Source organism: Glycine max, chromosome 8 (genome assembly GCF_000004515.6).
Source record: "Glycine max cultivar Williams 82 chromosome 8, Glycine_max_v4.0, whole genome shotgun sequence".
Taxonomy (NCBI): Eukaryota; Viridiplantae; Streptophyta; class Magnoliopsida; order Fabales; family Fabaceae; genus Glycine; species Glycine max.
In genome coordinates this window covers 16,663,225-16,679,988 of record NC_038244.2, presented here as the reverse complement: position 1 = coordinate 16,679,988, position 16,764 = coordinate 16,663,225, and the positions used below count along the sequence as shown (strand labels likewise).

The 16,764-nt window shown below is 31.4% G+C and overlaps 3 protein-coding genes across 6 annotated transcripts; 1 reads left to right on the top strand and 2 right to left on the bottom strand.

The window, feature by feature from the left end:
• The first annotated feature begins 399 nt into the window (after window positions 1-399).
• LOC100812078 (rop guanine nucleotide exchange factor 12) lies at window positions 400-4,247 on the top strand. 2 transcript variants are annotated; one of them, XM_041018306.1, is made up of 7 exons: window positions 400-1,430; window positions 1,637-1,753; window positions 1,945-2,099; window positions 2,188-2,262; window positions 2,374-2,634; window positions 2,716-3,039; window positions 3,250-4,245. In XM_041018306.1, exons 1-7 carry the CDS (start codon window positions 1,166-1,168, stop codon window positions 3,670-3,672), a joined length of 1,620 nt encoding a protein of 539 aa, XP_040874240.1. In that variant the 5' UTR covers window positions 400-1,165; the 3' UTR covers window positions 3,673-4,245. The 2 variants fall into 2 exon arrangements, with proteins under 2 accessions (XP_040874240.1, XP_040874241.1); XM_041018307.1 differs by having other exon boundaries at window positions 1,292-1,430; window positions 1,648-1,753; window positions 3,250-4,247.
• An 88-nt stretch (window positions 4,248-4,335) lies between these two features.
• Window positions 4,336-5,783, bottom strand: LOC100811201 (photosystem I reaction center subunit VI-2, chloroplastic-like). The gene is given in 3 exon segments (NM_001254370.2): window positions 4,336-4,709; window positions 5,156-5,282; window positions 5,592-5,783. Coding segments are annotated over 3 exon segments (435 nt in total). The 5' UTR covers window positions 5,720-5,783; the 3' UTR covers window positions 4,336-4,529.
• Window positions 5,784-6,342: 559 nt separating this feature from the next.
• On the bottom strand, window positions 6,343-12,719 carry LOC100789432 (homeobox-leucine zipper protein GLABRA 2). Of its 3 annotated transcripts, none has more exons than XM_014779139.3 (11): window positions 12,454-12,716; window positions 12,039-12,262; window positions 11,050-11,167; window positions 10,761-10,955; window positions 10,187-10,567; window positions 9,667-9,768; window positions 8,514-8,723; window positions 8,266-8,440; window positions 7,901-8,172; window positions 7,406-7,492; window positions 6,343-7,201 (listed from the first exon to the last, which is right to left on the bottom strand). In XM_014779139.3, the coding sequence occupies exons 1-11, from the start codon at window positions 12,526-12,528 to the stop codon at window positions 6,821-6,823; spliced, it is 2,220 nt and encodes a 739-aa protein (XP_014634625.1). In that variant the 5' UTR covers window positions 12,529-12,716; the 3' UTR covers window positions 6,343-6,820. The 3 variants fall into 3 exon arrangements, with proteins under 3 accessions (XP_014634625.1, XP_003533048.1, XP_006585590.1); XM_003533000.5 differs by having other exon boundaries at window positions 6,344-7,201; window positions 12,039-12,289; window positions 12,454-12,712; XM_006585527.4 differs by lacking the exon at window positions 6,343-7,201 and having other exon boundaries at window positions 7,406-7,511; window positions 12,039-12,289; window positions 12,454-12,719.
• Between the last annotated feature and the right edge of the window lie 4,045 nt (window positions 12,720-16,764).

Genomic DNA, 16,764 nt, shown 5'->3' with positions numbered 1-16,764 from the left:
TTGATTTTCCACATTATTTATTAACTCACTAAAACACGATCCGGGAAGTTTATTCCTTTTAAAAAAAAATTAGAAAAGTAGTTCGCCACATTTTATCTAAGTCACTTAAATAATGAAGAAATAAAAGTGTAGAAGGGAAGAAACAATGATAAAGAAGGATCAAATAGGATGATGAACAGATAGAAACAGAAGAGCGAATCATTACTAAGACCATATTGAGACCAAGGTTCAAAGAAAATCAAATTCTCATTGAAATTGAAAAATGGATACAAAAATTATCTCTGATCTACAATATAATTGAATATAAGAGAATAACAGAATAACTAATTTTAACTATGTTTTTTTACTATCTCTGTGCTCATTGCACAATATTTGGTATTATTAATATATAAGTAAAAGTTTTGGAATGTGGGGCTCCGAATTTTGGTAATGACAGGGTGGAAAATTGATGTCACTCTATAATGGTAATCAAATCTAATAAAAGACTCAGGTTGTGTGCAGGTGGCATCATCAGAGAAACCGAAAACCAAGAATTTGGAAATTACTATGAACATTTTGAACTTCACAAATCACAAACAGAACAGTAAAATAGTTGTACCTGAAAATTGAGATTGAAACATGTTCCTTAGATTATTCAAGTGATGCATCTGCACCGTCCAATGATGGGGAGAAAGTGAGGCGTGTCATTGTAAATTGCCTAGGCATGCATGTCTGTCTTCCCTGGTCTTCAGCTACCTTTGACCTTTAAATTAAAACCTTAACCATCCAATTTTCCACATCGTGGCCAAAACAGATTCCTCTCGACATAAAAATGCAAAATTTTGTTTATAACTCTTAAACCCACCTCATTTTCATATAACATGCACCCCACGTTCAATGAACCAAGCTCAAAAAAGAAATAGAAACTAACACAAACCCCATCAAATATTCACCTCCAACTATTTTTTTGCTTGTCAAACTCTCACTCTCCTAAAAAAAACATCTCCCTTTTCATTTGTACTTCTCCCCTGGTATTTTCCTCCCCTGCCACAATGCAACAAACTTGACTTTCCTTATTTCTCTCTCCCTACACGTACCTGAAACCCCATGTTTTGTTCTTGCTTGTTCATCCCTTGACAATTTTCCTTAAAACATATATTTTGATACATTAAGAAAAAGGAAAAAAATGGTTAAAGCAATGGAACAAGAACAGGAAAGTCTCAGGTCCAAACTATTCCTTTTCAAAGGAATGTTTGAGAGTGCAGGGAGGCATACAAAGAGTTTGAGCATTGAGAGTGCCAGCGCATTAGATCCTTCTCCTTCGGATGAAGAGCCGGTGTCATCAAGAAGTCAAGGATCAAAACCTCTAAATGATCTGGATAAGGTTCCTAAGCCAAGGATAAGCAAGGAGGAAATTGTAGCCAAAGAAGCCAAAGATAAGATGGTGCAAGGTAAACATTGTGTTAATTAGATTGAAACCTTTACTTTACTTTGATATGATTAAATGCAATGTTAGAAATATTTAAAATTGTTTCCATGTTACAACATATATTTGATTTAGAAGCTCTTTCATTCAATGTTTTTATTTTCAAACTCTTGATGTGTTGCATTGGATTAGTCTATATATAATATTTATCTATGGTTGGGTTTAATTCAGAAATGGAACAGATGAAGGAGAGATTTGCTAAACTGCTATTGGGTGAGGACATGTCTGGTGGAGGAAAGGGTGTTTCTTCAGCTTTGGCATTGTCAAATGCATTCACAAACCTTGCAGGTATCTTGACCTCTTGCTTTCTTTCTCCTTCAACTAAGACATAGCATTCTTCTTTCTATCCTGCTCCAAATCTCCAATCATGACGTGAAAACATTGTGCTGTTCCTTCCATTTTCAGGAGAGATTGACAGCAGAAATGTTTGAAATAATTCATTTACAGTTTCTCTCATTTTTTTCTTACTGATAATGCAGCTGCTGTTTTCGGTGAACAAAAGCGCCTAGAGCCAATGCCACCAGAAAGGAAAGCAAGATGGAGAAAAGAAATCGATTGGCTTCTATCGGTCACTGATTACATTGTTGAAATGGTTCCTGTGCAACAAAAAAACAAGGATGGCTCAACCATGGAGGTAAGTAACCCTTTCTCCTTCCTTATGTTTCTCATCTTTCCTATCACAATTGCTGTATGATTGAACCTAATCTTTGATTATTGAATAGGTTATGACAACGCGACAAAGAACTGACCTCCACATGAATATCCCTGCCTTACGAAAGCTTGACACAATGCTTATTGTAAGATCAATATCCTTGCATCCTGATTCCCTCCTGAGTTAAATATAATCATTGCTTTTCTGTTGGCGTCAATTGACTGTTAGCTCTCATACAATTATTGATGATGAGCAGGATACTCTAGATAACTTCAAAGACCAAAATGAGTTCTATTATGTATCAAAAGATGCAGAGGATTCAGATAGAAATAATGATACCAAGTGGTGGTTGCCTACACCTAAGGTTCCCGCAAACGGTTTATCTGATGCAGCAAGAAGGTTTGTTCAGTATCAGAAAGATTGTGTGAACCAAGTTCTTAAAGCAGCTATGGCCATAAATGCTCAAACTCTATCAGAAATGGAGATCCCTGAAAGCTATATTGAATCCCTACCCAAGGTAAGTAAAAAAGGAACTATATTTTCTTAAAAGTTATCATTGTTGACATTCAGACATCTTACACACAACTTATTTCTTTAGAATGGAAGATCAAGTCTTGGGGACTTGATCTACAGGAGCATTACAGATGATTTTTTCGATCCTGATCAGCTCCTATCAGCCATGGACATGTCATCAGAACATAAAATCGTAGATCTCAAGGACAGAATTGAGGCATCCATTGTGATTTGGAGACGGAAGATGAACCAAAAAGATAGCAGCAAATCAGCTTGGGGTTCTGCTGTGAGTATGGAGAAAAGAGAAATCTTTGAAGACAGGGCCGAAACCATCTTACTTCTCCTAAAGCATCGTTTTCCCGGGACTCCCCAATCTGCATTGGATATAAGTAAAATCCAATTCAATCGGGTAAGAGCATGTTCATTGTAACCACAATTTTCAATTTACGAAAAAAATGTTAATTATATGTCACGTTGGAGATTGATCGTGACCATATTATGATTCCAGACCATGTAATAATTTCTTGGGGCTCGCAGCTTCATTCTGCATGATTATTTGGCAAAGTTGAAAATGTGTTATTCTTTTAACATAGTTAAGGATCTCTTAACCATTATGCAGGATGTGGGGCACGCTGTTCTTGAAAGCTATTCAAGAATATTGGAAAGTTTGGCTTTCACAGTGCTGTCAAGAATAGAAGATGTACTCCTTGCAGATCAGCAAACTCAAAATCCATCACACTCAGGAACAAAGAGCAGCATTTCGAGAAACCCGGTTCCGAAGCCAGAGAAGTCTCCAACTCCAACTCCTAAAGAAGAGGTAGACAAGAGTGGCTCAGAAGCAATGACACTATCAGATTTCATGGGTTGGAACAATGATCAAGGTGACTCAGACGCTAAGAAAGACCATTTTGCAGATTCAGATGACTTCGACAAAAACATTGATAATGGAAAGCCTCAAAAACTTCCAAACGTAGTGACAGACAAGAAGGTGTCCTACCTTGAGACATTGGGAGGTATGAGGAGTCCAACATCACGCCATTAAGCCCAAAATTGAAATGCAAAACACTTGAAGTGGGAGATAAAAAAAAAAGGAAGGGAAAACAACACGTTTTTGTGAGAAGCATGTGTGGTCTTCGGAGGAGTTGTTTAAAACACAATCATTTATTCTTTATCATCTATTCTTTCTTTTTGTAAATAGGAATGAATGAATATGAACATACAAATCCCAAAATCATCATTGTTTTTGAAGCATTGTCAAGTATGAATTTGTAGTCTGGCAGCCACAAAATGTGATATTTTATGAATTCACAGATGTCATGCTCATGCATGCCTTTCATTGGCATCGTACCGTGAAATACTATATAACTCTATTCGACCTATGATAGAACGAGAGTCGAGCTATATGCCATTTTATTTTTAAATAAACAATTGTCTTATACATATTTATTAATATGTTGGATTTGAAACGCAATAATAAAAGCACTATATATACATCAGTTATCATCACTTTTTTTTTATTTAAAAAAAAAATCACTATACTATTTATAAATTCGTAAGTATTGTGATAAGTAAAGTTGTATTGTTTGATGAACCAAATAATATTATACAAGTTAAAGAGGTAATCAGGTAATCAAGGCTCTGGCTAGCTTTGCGAGTTACAGTTATATATCTGGTTAGACAAGCCTCGAATCCAAATCAACAATTTAAGATCAACATCCCAATTCCAATTTCCAAATATGTCTTTGCTTCAATTGAAAACCAAAGCAATGCCACTCAATTAGACTGGAAAGAAGCATCTTTGAATAGTAAGTAGTCTGCAAGCATACTTACACATTATGCAAACCAGAAAAATAAAAATTAAAAAGGAACTCAATAGATGGAGCTCTGATACAAATCAAATTAGATCTTGCCACGAGGACCAAGCTTTGGTGGAAGTTGTGGTCCCTTCTTGATTGGTAGAATGTCACCTGAGGCTGTTGCACTGAAGTATGCAAGGGTGGAACCACCTCCCAATATCAGAAACTTGAGTAACAATCCCCTCTTTGTGAATGGAGCAGCAAATGTCTCGAAGAACTTGCTCTGCAAATCCATATCAATAAAACAGCTATATACTATAATTTCTATCAAATGTAAGTGTATATGTCAAAAAGTCATAAATCAATCATGCATACAGGTACCACTTTTAATTTAGTTATTATAAAAATCAAAGACTTATCATATATGAATTAGATAAAATAGTTTATAAATTGACAATATAAATTTTTTTACGGTCATTCAATTATAACAAATTAATATGATAAATTTATTAACTTTTACCGTTATTTTCTTTTAAAATCACACCTGTCATGATTTCTTATCAGTTGTCAATGTAAAATTGTTTTACAGTGATATGGATACAAAAAATTAAACTCTAAAGTTATGCATGCATCTTTGTTATCAAAGTATATATTATATCATTGAATTATCTATAATTTTTCATGTTTGATTCTCATTGAAGAAGATGCACATGTAAAGAAGCAACAAACCTGAAGAGGGTTGTAGGGTGAAGGTGCATCTGAGCCATACAAGTCCCACTGCCCCGTAGTGTTGCCCAGATCCTCCAAATCAAAGTACACACTCTTGTCACCATACTTTGCTACCACGGCACCACTCCTGTGATGTTTAGTACACTGTTTTAGCATACAATTACAACACATGCGAACCATAATATTCAAGGGATATTTTTTCTTTTTTTATACAAATATGGATCATTTGACTATCTTCTTCTTATTGTTTGATTTTAACAAAATTTGACATATACAATCTTAATAATTCAACGGATGCATGGATTGATCAAAATCATATTTTATATCAAATTATAAGATGATATAATAATTGTTTAAGTTATACAAGTATAATTTAACCCCTCATCGTGCGTGTATATATATATTAAAATTAAAAATTTATGGAAATGCATGGAACCTGAAGTTCTTGGATTTGACAGTGTGGCGAGAGGGCTTGAAAGAGAGCTTAGTTCCAGAGAGGGAACTTCCAGCAAGGCCATTGAGCGCAGCTGGTTGAACAGCAGCTAAGGTTGCAAGAGAAGCCATTAATGATCTTCTTAATTTACTTTACTTGTAACTTTGTTTCTCTGCTAGCTGTTCCTGTATCAGTAATTTAGTATCAGCTGGCCAATGGGGAATATAGCTGTTTCTGTTACTTGGAGCTCATGTGTCCACGTGGCCACATCACCAGATTTGGAAATTCATTCCTGAGGTCACGCGTGACTTGAGGATAGATAAGCTTATCCACTTCTCAATTCTTGCCCAATATTAATGAGGGAAACAGTAAAACGTATGGTATCTATTATTGTACACTTATATATCAGTTAAACTAACTCTACCTTTTTTTTTATAAATACACACTCTGAATTTCAATTTTGGTTTAATTAATTTTTATTTATTTATAAATTTTGGTTCTCAAATTGATGTTGTTTAGCACCATTTAAATTTAGACATTTTCAATATCAGTTTCTAACCGATATAAAAAGGATTCGCTGAATCGCTGTAGTAGTGTACTTACAATTCTCTATTGTAGATATTCTTTTTCTTTTTGACCGTTGTAGAGTACAAATAAATTATAGAAACGAAAATAATAATTAACCTAAAGATATCTTTTAAATAAGTATGATTGATTCTTTTCAAAGCAATAGTTACCACAAACTACCCAAGAGTTCAAGACTACTTATGTGAGCCAAAAAAGTAAATCATCATATAAGGCCTTAATAAATGGTAACCTTGTGCATAATACTACATTTGTAGGATCTAAAAGCTTTTTGTCTCTCTTCATGCAGATATACATTTGCCGTTCTGCAAATTCTATTTCCTATTGTAAATAATAAACGACAAATGATACTAATCCAGAATAAGGGGTCGGGTAGAAATCAAAAAACATTCTATTCTACTGCTGAACTGGATACTAATTAAGACTCAATTTGGTATTCCTTAAAAGTTAATTAGAGGTCAAAATTCAAGGATAGATGAGTTTTCCATGTAAAATAAAGTCCATCCATGGAATTTCGCCTCCTATAATTTTGAAGGAACACTAAATATTCATCTCAACTGTAATTAAAAGGGGTAGAAATTAAAGCCTGTAACTTTAGCAGCTAATCAAATCCTATGTATGATCTATCTAATTATCTTTTATCTTGACTAACCATCTTCACACTGCAAACTTGTTTTAATATTTCTCAATGTACAAGACACAAGATTATTGACCGATTCCACAGACTCCGTTGTTAACTTGACTGTTGGAGAAGGGTTGACAAGAATCTGGAATGCCATTGTAAACAAAGAGCCTCCTTCAGTGTATTTTTCTTCTTGCCTTGACGAAATCACCAATGGCCTTCCCTCAATCCCATCAGGTAGAATTGAGAATCCTGACGGCAATATAGCAAGATTACTTGAATCACATCCTGTAAGCACACTTTGTATACCAGCAAATTCCACAGGAGCATATACCACCATTGACTCATAAGCACTTGTGCAGCTATCTTGCAAGATCCACACACTGTTATCTTTTGATTGTATTTTCTGCCAAGTGAGAAGAATCAGATACTTCACATTAGTAACCATGTTTTAAACACATTTTACAATTAAATTCTTTGTGTACTATTGACTATTCAACCATCCACAAATTGAAGAGAAAAATATAGAACAACTTACCTTGATCTTCTCTCGCTACCAAAAAATTAACAAAACTAACAATTAACATTTACTAATAAAAATAAAACTTACTTGAATGTTTACAACGTTGCCTCGGTCTTTTCCTTTAGCTAAATTTGCAACGGACTGAACTGACCCACCACTGGACATGATATCCCACTGTGGCAAAGAGAATTTTCTACAGTAAACAACACAATGACCCCATTTGCTATTACTATTACTCACCAAACTGCCTAAATAGCTGCTGCTATAGATATGTATCTGTAGAAGACACAAGGTGGTGGATCCACTTTTGTGGAACTCAGCAACTTTAAATGGTATCTTCCAAGATGCCTCTAACTCTAGTAATAGCATTAACTAAATAAACTAACATGACGTGATGATGTTGTCAAATAATAAGTAATTTTTTCTTCTTAATGTGAACAAATATTTATTGAAAGATATTACAATCTTTCAAATAGGTATCAATACAATACCTGAAAAAAATCCTTGAACTTGGGCCCAAGAATACCCTAGATTCATTCAAAAAAAAAAAAAAAAAAACAGAAGGGATGCAGAAAGTTGTACCTCACTTCGACGAGCTTCATCCCTCAAGAAATCGAACAGCACGTTAGTAGAGACAGGAAGCCACACAGAAGAAACGGCAGACAAGATAACCCCAAGAGGTTCACCTGGGTCATTCAAGTTCTTCCTAGAGCTAATCCTTATGTCTTCTCCTGTTTTACTTGTGACCATGGTCCATGTATGAAAACTTGATGCACCAATTGCATGGCAGAAACTCCACGTCATCCTTTGTGCCAACTTCAAAATGCTCTTCCTCCCAGCCAACGTGGCAACACCTAACATTTCATCATCAAATTATGATAAGAGAAGATGTTAATTATTTCAGTAAAGCCTCCAACACCTTGGAATAATTCATTAATATTTCTCACCAGTTGAATCCTTCATGGGAACATTCGTTGCCATGTAGAAAACCAAACGTTCACAATGAAGTTGTAGTGTTGCTATCCAATGCCTTGCCCCAAAAGCTAGACCACTGTTGACAATAGTTCGGTACATTGTATGAATTGTGCTCTTTTGGCACTCCAAGTGCTCCACCCATATCACCTGAAACCAAATTAAAGCAATCTATTATAGCCCGAATTTCTCATAAAATGTTAAAAACTACTTTTGTTCATACCTTGCAATGGCCATTTGACTTATCCTCAATAATACACCCAGACGGGCGTTTTCTACATTTCACAAGGGATGCATCAATGTTGTCTTCTACTTTGTCTATGGAGACATCAACTATTGCCCACTGTTCATCACTCAACTGTTTGCAGCACCTCACAAAATACACTTCTCGGGTGGGCACCATAGGAGTGAGCATTTGAAGCTCAGCAAACATCTGCATTCATTATAGCTCATGGTTATTACTTGAAACTTTTCAATTTTCATCATGTCAAACACAAAACAAAACCTCGTGCCTTTGTGTACTTTGATGGAGAAAGTCTCATTGTCATTAAGTGTGTTCTTTTGGAGGAAAAGAGAGTAGAAAATGAGATAAATAAAAAGTAAAATTATGTGGGACTCTCACTTTTACATTCTATTTAATTTAAAACTTTGATCTTAATTCATTTTTTTTATCCTATTATTGTCCACGTCTAAGGACTTAAACAGTATATATGTTTGTCTTGCTATCTTAATGTATTGAATAGGGAATAAAGCAGAATTCTACGACCCTGGGGATATGCCGGGAGAGAAGAAGATTTTTTTTTTTCTAGAGATAAAGAGAGATGGAAAGAGAGAGATTTTGTGTTATATTGGAAAGTGCGAGGAAAGTGCCAAGAGTTACTCAAATTATGTTCGATCTTTTCTATGTATGCTTTTAAGCTTTTTTTGTGTCCTTATCAAGACTTTCAGAGATACAAATAAAAGGGTATGTTTAAAGGGACGGAAAAAGGCATCAGCACTTACATTCCCCTACGGAAGAGTAATGCATGATGGGTTATTAACTTATAATAAAACCTTGATTTATGTTAGGCAAAATTATAATCATAATCCACATGCATCGTCTGAAGTGTTTTAATTTGTTTTTTATTTTAACCTTAAACGTGTATAACAGTCGGTTGAAAATTTCAATTGTGGGAAAGGTCACTTTAAAGAGGAATCCCCATCTTTTTCTCTTGCTTGTCAAGGTTGGACCACTCGATCATAAATAAAAAAAAGGATCCACGTTCTAACATGAGGCCGAAATGAATGGCTAAAGATAAACGAGGCATTTATTTTGTACGTATATGTAGCAGTAGTGTGGCTGGCTACCTAACAAAGTGAAATTATCTTCCCCTTACCAATTGCACTGCACCATTCCTGTTAGAACCTTCGCCATTGCTTATAACATCAACAGTTACAGCCTTTGATATTAAGCACGGAAACATTTCCTTCCATTGATTCTGCAAGAAACATATATGTTACAAATATTATAAGAAATTAAATACATTCCAAAAATGATTTTAAATTATTGTCGGCAACATCAAGGTATTTAAACATTTCGTAATGGCATCACGACCACAATTTCTGCTGTAATAATATAGTCACATTTTCATATGATTGTTGTCTGTAATGTAAAGACTTTTTAACTCACCATAACGCTGTCGCAATCACAACCTCAATTTAAAACCACGATTCTAACCTAGAGCTTGATTAGTATTAGAGAATGAAAAAATATTCAAGTTTAATAAAAAAGTTGTAAAATCATTTGAAGCTATCATGCGGTTCAAGATTTAACTCAAATATATCTTTTGGTAACATTACCTATGATGCATTCTTTATATATATATTCATGCACATTGGTACGTGTCTTACACTTACCACGTCTAGAAAACTTTGGAGAAGCCGAGGAAGATCCATAAAAACAACCTCAGTTTCTCTTGAGGCTTCGATGAATGTCTTTGGCCTTTCACTGCCCGAATTTTCAGCTGCCATCTCCTTCACATATTCATCGTAGTTAAGTATTTCGCGACCTGTTTCAACGCTACGAACCCATAATGGTTCCCCCATAGTTGCCATCTTTATGAGCTCCTCCGTTGCTCGGTTTGCTACATCCATTATCCTTGATTTGTCGAGCCCGAAAAGTACACTGTAAAAACCCAAAGAGTTTCTATTCTCTTCTTCATCATGGCCAGCAGAAGATGTAGTAGGAGACGTTGTCCTTGGTGAGAATTTCCCTAAAGCTGTTCGGAGCTTCTCTACCTATATAATGATTAATCAATTAGCGAAACATTTTTCAATAAGATTGTAGTTTGTACTTCATAGACATACAAGTGGTTGAGAAAATGAAAAGGAAAGAAGGAAAAGTGGTGGGTTTGATTCCCTTATCTGATAATAAAACTAATAAATTAATATTTGTCCATAAAAAAAGTTTGTTTACACAAATTAATTATACCTCAGCTTTGAGTTTGGCATTTTCAATAAGAAGTTGTTTTTCTTCAGTGGACATGGAAGCATCTATGGTAGCCGTTACCATGCCACAATTGGGGCAACAAGATTTGTTTATGGTTTCTCGCATGGCCTTAGTTTCCTCCCTAAGTTTGTCTAATTCTGTCTTCAACAATGAGTTTTCATGGCGCTCTTGTAGTGCCTACAAAAGACAATAATATTGCATAATGCATACATATATAATTTCTAAATAAATTAAGTCTGCATTATTCTAAGGTAAATAAATTTAGATATACCTTGATTTGGGTTCGACGATTTTGGAACCAAAACTTGACTTGCCTTGGAGCAAGGCCAAGTTGCTGGCTGAGTTTTTGCCTCTGCTTTTCATCAGGATGCGGTGATTCCTTGAAAAGCCTACAATATTAATTCATTATTCATGTCAGTTTGTCTGTCTTTTTTGCTGTATTATCTTTCACTACAAGCTTCATCTCAGAGAGACTGATCCTACAATTAACAAAATGTTTAATATAATAATAATGCAACAACCTAAAATAACACAAACTAATCAAGTGGAAAAATGCTTCTTATTGACATAAGATCAACAAATTAACCGACAAATTAAGCAAAAGCAGTTACAAATTTTAAGCAAGCTTTAGCTTTAGTAATCATCTTTTTGCTTTGACTATACGATGTCGATCGCAAACTTTTCCCACAATCTTTGCCATTAGTACGGTATACATACAAGTTATATACATAAATTATACTTTAAATTACCCCACTTGTAATGTCGGCATATGCAAATTATATATTTAACTTCGGAAGAAACCATTTTCATTAGTACTACTTAATCACCTCACACCTAACATTTTTTGTATAGATCACATTGATAACCTCTTTAGCAATCATGTTAGAATTATTATAAAAAATAAAACTTTATTTTAATATTTAAAGACTTAAATTTATTATTATTAATTAAACTAAAATAATTTTATATCAGCTGATAAAAATTAGACCATGTTATTAGTTAATACCTAATATATGAAAGTATGCAAATATAAAATGATCTCACAGGCCATAAACTATAATTAGTTAATAAGAAAAGCTGCTTCTCAATCCTCAATTAATAACTCGAAGTGTCACTCTCTCTTTCTCCAACAATGAAGGTTGAACTGAAGACACCTCACAAATAAATAAATAAAAGAAGAAAATTATAATGCTCACCCATGATTCAATACTAAATTAATTTATACGTATAGATATACGCAAGGTGAGAGAGTTTACGTACGCTTCCATTTCTCTTATCTGTTCAGTGGTGTGCCTGTGATACTTTCTCTTCTTCTTTCTATTCTTATCATCGTTATCTTTGTCATCACCATCATGAACATCATCACAATCAAAATCTTCTTCTGACCTGGATCTCACGGGTCCTGAGTTGTCGCTGCTAATATCAGCAGTATCCTCTTGCCGGACCTCATCGCTGGCCATCTCCATGCCGGACGTCTCCGCCGCCTCCCCAGCATACCGGAAAATCCCAGCCTTCAGTATCCAATTCAAACAGAAAAAAACAACAACACAGAATTCAATCACAACAGAAACAAACCAAGTTCAATTTATTCATATATATACTATATTTTATGCTATATGCACATATATGTATATATTGATACACATATATATATAAGGAGTTGATTATTACTTACTAAGCTAAGAGAGAGAACTGGAGAGGAAAACAAGTCTTTGGTGTGAGGTGGCGTGTTGGACATGTTGACTCCCATTGACAACCACGCTTGCTGTGCTTTTTGTTGTTCTTGATGATGTTTTTTAAGGAGCGAAAATGGCGAGGGCAAGTTTTTTTTTTTTTTTTTTTTTGGAGTGAAAATGCTGTTGGTGCTAAGGACCCTTTCTCATGTTGCACGCTCTCATTATTCTTATAAAATAAAATTATATAGAAACAGTCTGTCAGTACAATTTATGAAAATAGAGATAAATATAAAGGGGATAAATGCTCACAACATTTATTACCCAAATAAAAATAATATATAATGAAACAAGTATTTATTGCATTGGATTATGCATTGAGTTTCTAATATTAATGTCATTAAATATAGCTAATATTTAAACTATTTAAATTTATGAGTGTTATTTAATGTAACAAGTATTTATTGTATTGGATTTTTTCTTGAATTTCCAATATGATTGTCATTAAATATAGCTACTATTTAAATTATATAAATTTATGACTTTTTTTAGTAAAATTTAATGAAGCAAGTATTTATATATTACTGGAGTATATTGGATTATTTCTTGAATTTTTAATAATAACATTAAATATAGCTACTTTATGAGTATTTTTTAGTAAATTTAAACTTATATTATTAATCAAAATTAATTAAAATAACTATTTTCATTAATTGATCTTGATGAATTCATTATTATTTTTTATTTAAAAGACTCAAGATTATGTTTTTAAAGAGTTTAATAGATATGTTTATCAATGTAAAAAATATATATAATATCAGCCAATCAAAAATTATTTTTAAATAATTTTTAAAGTAATTATTATAAAATTAATAAATTTATCATACATGATTTGTGTTTATATAACAATGTAAAAAAAAATACTATTCATGTATATTTATTTGTTTTAATTAAAACTATTTACTAAAGTGTGTTAGTAAATATTTATTGAAAAGTTCTTTAAAGCTTAAAACACTCAATTAGTACCATACATATTAAACTTGAATTTAATTAGAATGTAATGATAATATAAAGATTGTTTTAGACTTTAATTTAATTTAATAATAAATTTATGGTAGGATTATTATTTTTTGTAATACTTAATTTAAAATTATATTTAGACGAATTAAATTTTAATTAATTAAAAGTATAAAATATTTACATAATAATGTGTAAAAACTAAACTTATATAAATTTCACTTAAAAATGGAACATGTTACTTGGAAAGCTATAAAAAAAAAAGGTTGTATATCTAGAGAGAAAAAGTGACAGAGAAATTAAAAGTGATAGATGTAATGGGTATTTGAAGTGGAAAAAAAATAAAGATAGAAACAAATATGAGATGTCAATGAAGTGTTTAACTCTTAAAAAATAGTGCATCGATGAACATGAGTATAGTAAAAGATGTTAATTTTTCATAATGTGATGAATTAAAATTTAAATTCTCATTAGGAAAAATGTTAATATTTAATATTTTATCGTGTCTTCAACAAGATCACTTTCAAAGGAAGATATTTGAGAGAAAAAAAATAAGAGTCTTATTAAAAAAATATGAATAAATTTTCTCATCATATGTCAATTTAAATACCAGTTCTGGAAAATTTAGATAAATACTGAAAATATCTAAGACACTTGATTCTTAGGAAAATAAAAATATAAGTTATGTAGTAATAAAAATATTATATTAAAAACATTGAGCTTATTTAATACAATGTCATATGTGCTAATAGTTTTGTACACATGTTAAAAAAAATTAAAAATGTATCTTATTAAATAATTTTACATGGATATTAAAAAAAAACTTTGTTTGTTAGAATTCTCCTAGATAGGGATGATCATAGGTTAGGGTGGATATACAAATATATATAATCTATTCATCATCCGCGCCTTGTTAGAGGAAAATCCATTTCATATCTAAATAAATATCTTTCAAGTAGATATTTATGAATTTTATTAATATATGTTAGTAGCCACGATTATCCGTTGATACTTGCTAAAATATAAAATTTTAAAACAAATTGTAAAAACTATTTAAATATATTATGATTATAATTATATTTTAAATTCTTTAATTTTTAACTTCAATTTATTTTTAAAAAATTATAATAAATACTTGAAAAATTAGAATATATTTTTTTAAAATGAGTGATTCTTTGATGAAAAAGAATTTAACAAAAGGCTTAGTAATTAAGGAAAGTTAACTATTTTTAAATTACAATGTATTTACAAAAACACGGATACTTTGTTATCAGCCTTTGTTCCATCAATATAAGTGGACAAAGAAAGAATATATTTACAAAAGCTCTTAAAATTATCTGTTTTTAAGCTGTAATGAGTTGTCCACGGATATATATCATATTGGTGATGAGTGTCTCTTTTTTCACTTTTTTTTATCCCTTTTATTTGTAAAACTTATGAAAAATTATTTCTCTTCCACTAATGTGGGTGTTTTTGCTTGGAGAGTAAAAAAGGAGAGAGAGACGTAGGTACAGCTGAATTGAAGAATATAAAAACAAAAGAGAGGAACCCGCTGAGAATTTTTTAATTATTTATTTTTCTTTTTGTGTTTTTTGTTGGTTAGTAAGACAGGGAAAGAGCTAGTAGAATATTGACCGTTAGATATGCTAAGTTCCATAAGTTCCACTGTTTCAGGAAGACCCAACTAACCTTACGCCTTAAGCACTAAGCAGTTGAATTGAATTTATGGCCTCAATGGTTTTCTTAGGGTATCTTAAAGGATAGGGCTGTCTGCTTCAATCTCATTGCTTTGTTCTGTTTTTTTTTTTTTAACGTGTCACATTTGTGTGAAATTTTTATCATATTTATTATAATTAATTTTCATCAGAAAATTTGATTCATAATATTTGCCACATTAGATTTTTTTCTTTTAATAATATTTTTTTCATTCATAATATTTGAATATGAGACATTATTTAAAGAGGTCAAATATAATATCACTTAAACAAACAAATCCTTTTATCCACGTTTGTTGCTCAATGATATTTTAAACATCATAGCAATAATTTGATAATGGTATAAAATTATTTAATTTTATATTACTAATGTATGATCATTAAGCTTATATATTTTTCAATTTTTTAATACATTAAATTTCTTTTCCAAAATTTTAATAAATTGTAAGTCACAATTTTTTTATCAAATACAAAAGGTCATAATTATATATTTTAAATATGATTTATTTTTTTGGAAAAACTACTTATTTAATCCTTATAATTATGTAAGTTTTCTCTTTTTAGTTCCTAAGTTTAAAAAACATCCTTTTAGTTTCTATACAGATATTTTTTATATTTATTTTGATCTTTACGTTACAAAATAACAAGAATCAAAAATGTAAAATTTGTGTAACGATAAGATTGAAAGTTATATAAGGACTAAAAGAAATTTTTTTGAATGTAGGAACTAAAAGGAAACTTTTTCTTTGGTTTTTCTCTTAAAAAATATTGTTAACAAATAAAAGAAATAAAATACTTTACAACATGTTTATAAAACTACATTTTTCTTATAATAAATCTGTGTGTTTGTTTTATAAAAATAATTATTTAAAATAATTTTTGTGTGAATTAAATAAAGAATATGTATTTATTACAATTTAAACATCTATAATATGTTATTATATATTTTATTTGCAATAAAAAAATCAGAGAAAGAAGATGATGTCTTAATTTAAGATAGAAAAAAACTTCTTGACTTTAAATATGCATGCACAAACTTTACATTTGTTTCATTTTAAGAAGATGGGTTACAAAATTTAAAAGAATATATTTTCACGTTTTTTAAAAATTAAAATACATATTTTTATTATGCAATAAAATTTTGGAATGAAAAGGACAATGCATCGTAAATGAAACGGAAACAATATAATAAACAGGTAAAGAATAAAACAGGTATAGTAAGTTTTATAATATTATCATTATACCTTAGAGGAATTGAACTATTCATAATAGTAGTAGATTGGTCGATAGAAGCTAGAGTTAGAGGCTTGACTTGTTTTCTTCTTTTTATTTATTTATTTTAACATTATTTTTCAAGAATTAAAATCATGTTTTACTTAAATTTTCGTGCCAATTTAACCTAGTGTTTAATGTGTCTTCTCACATGTTATCAGCATTTAATAACAAAATTTAATATAAAGATTAATTTGAGTAATGAACTTGTCTTCTTTTTTCTTTTCTTTTTTTTAGATTGGTTGATAGTAACTAAAGTTGGAGGCTTGCTAATTTTCTTCTTTCCTTGATTTATTGTATAACATGTTT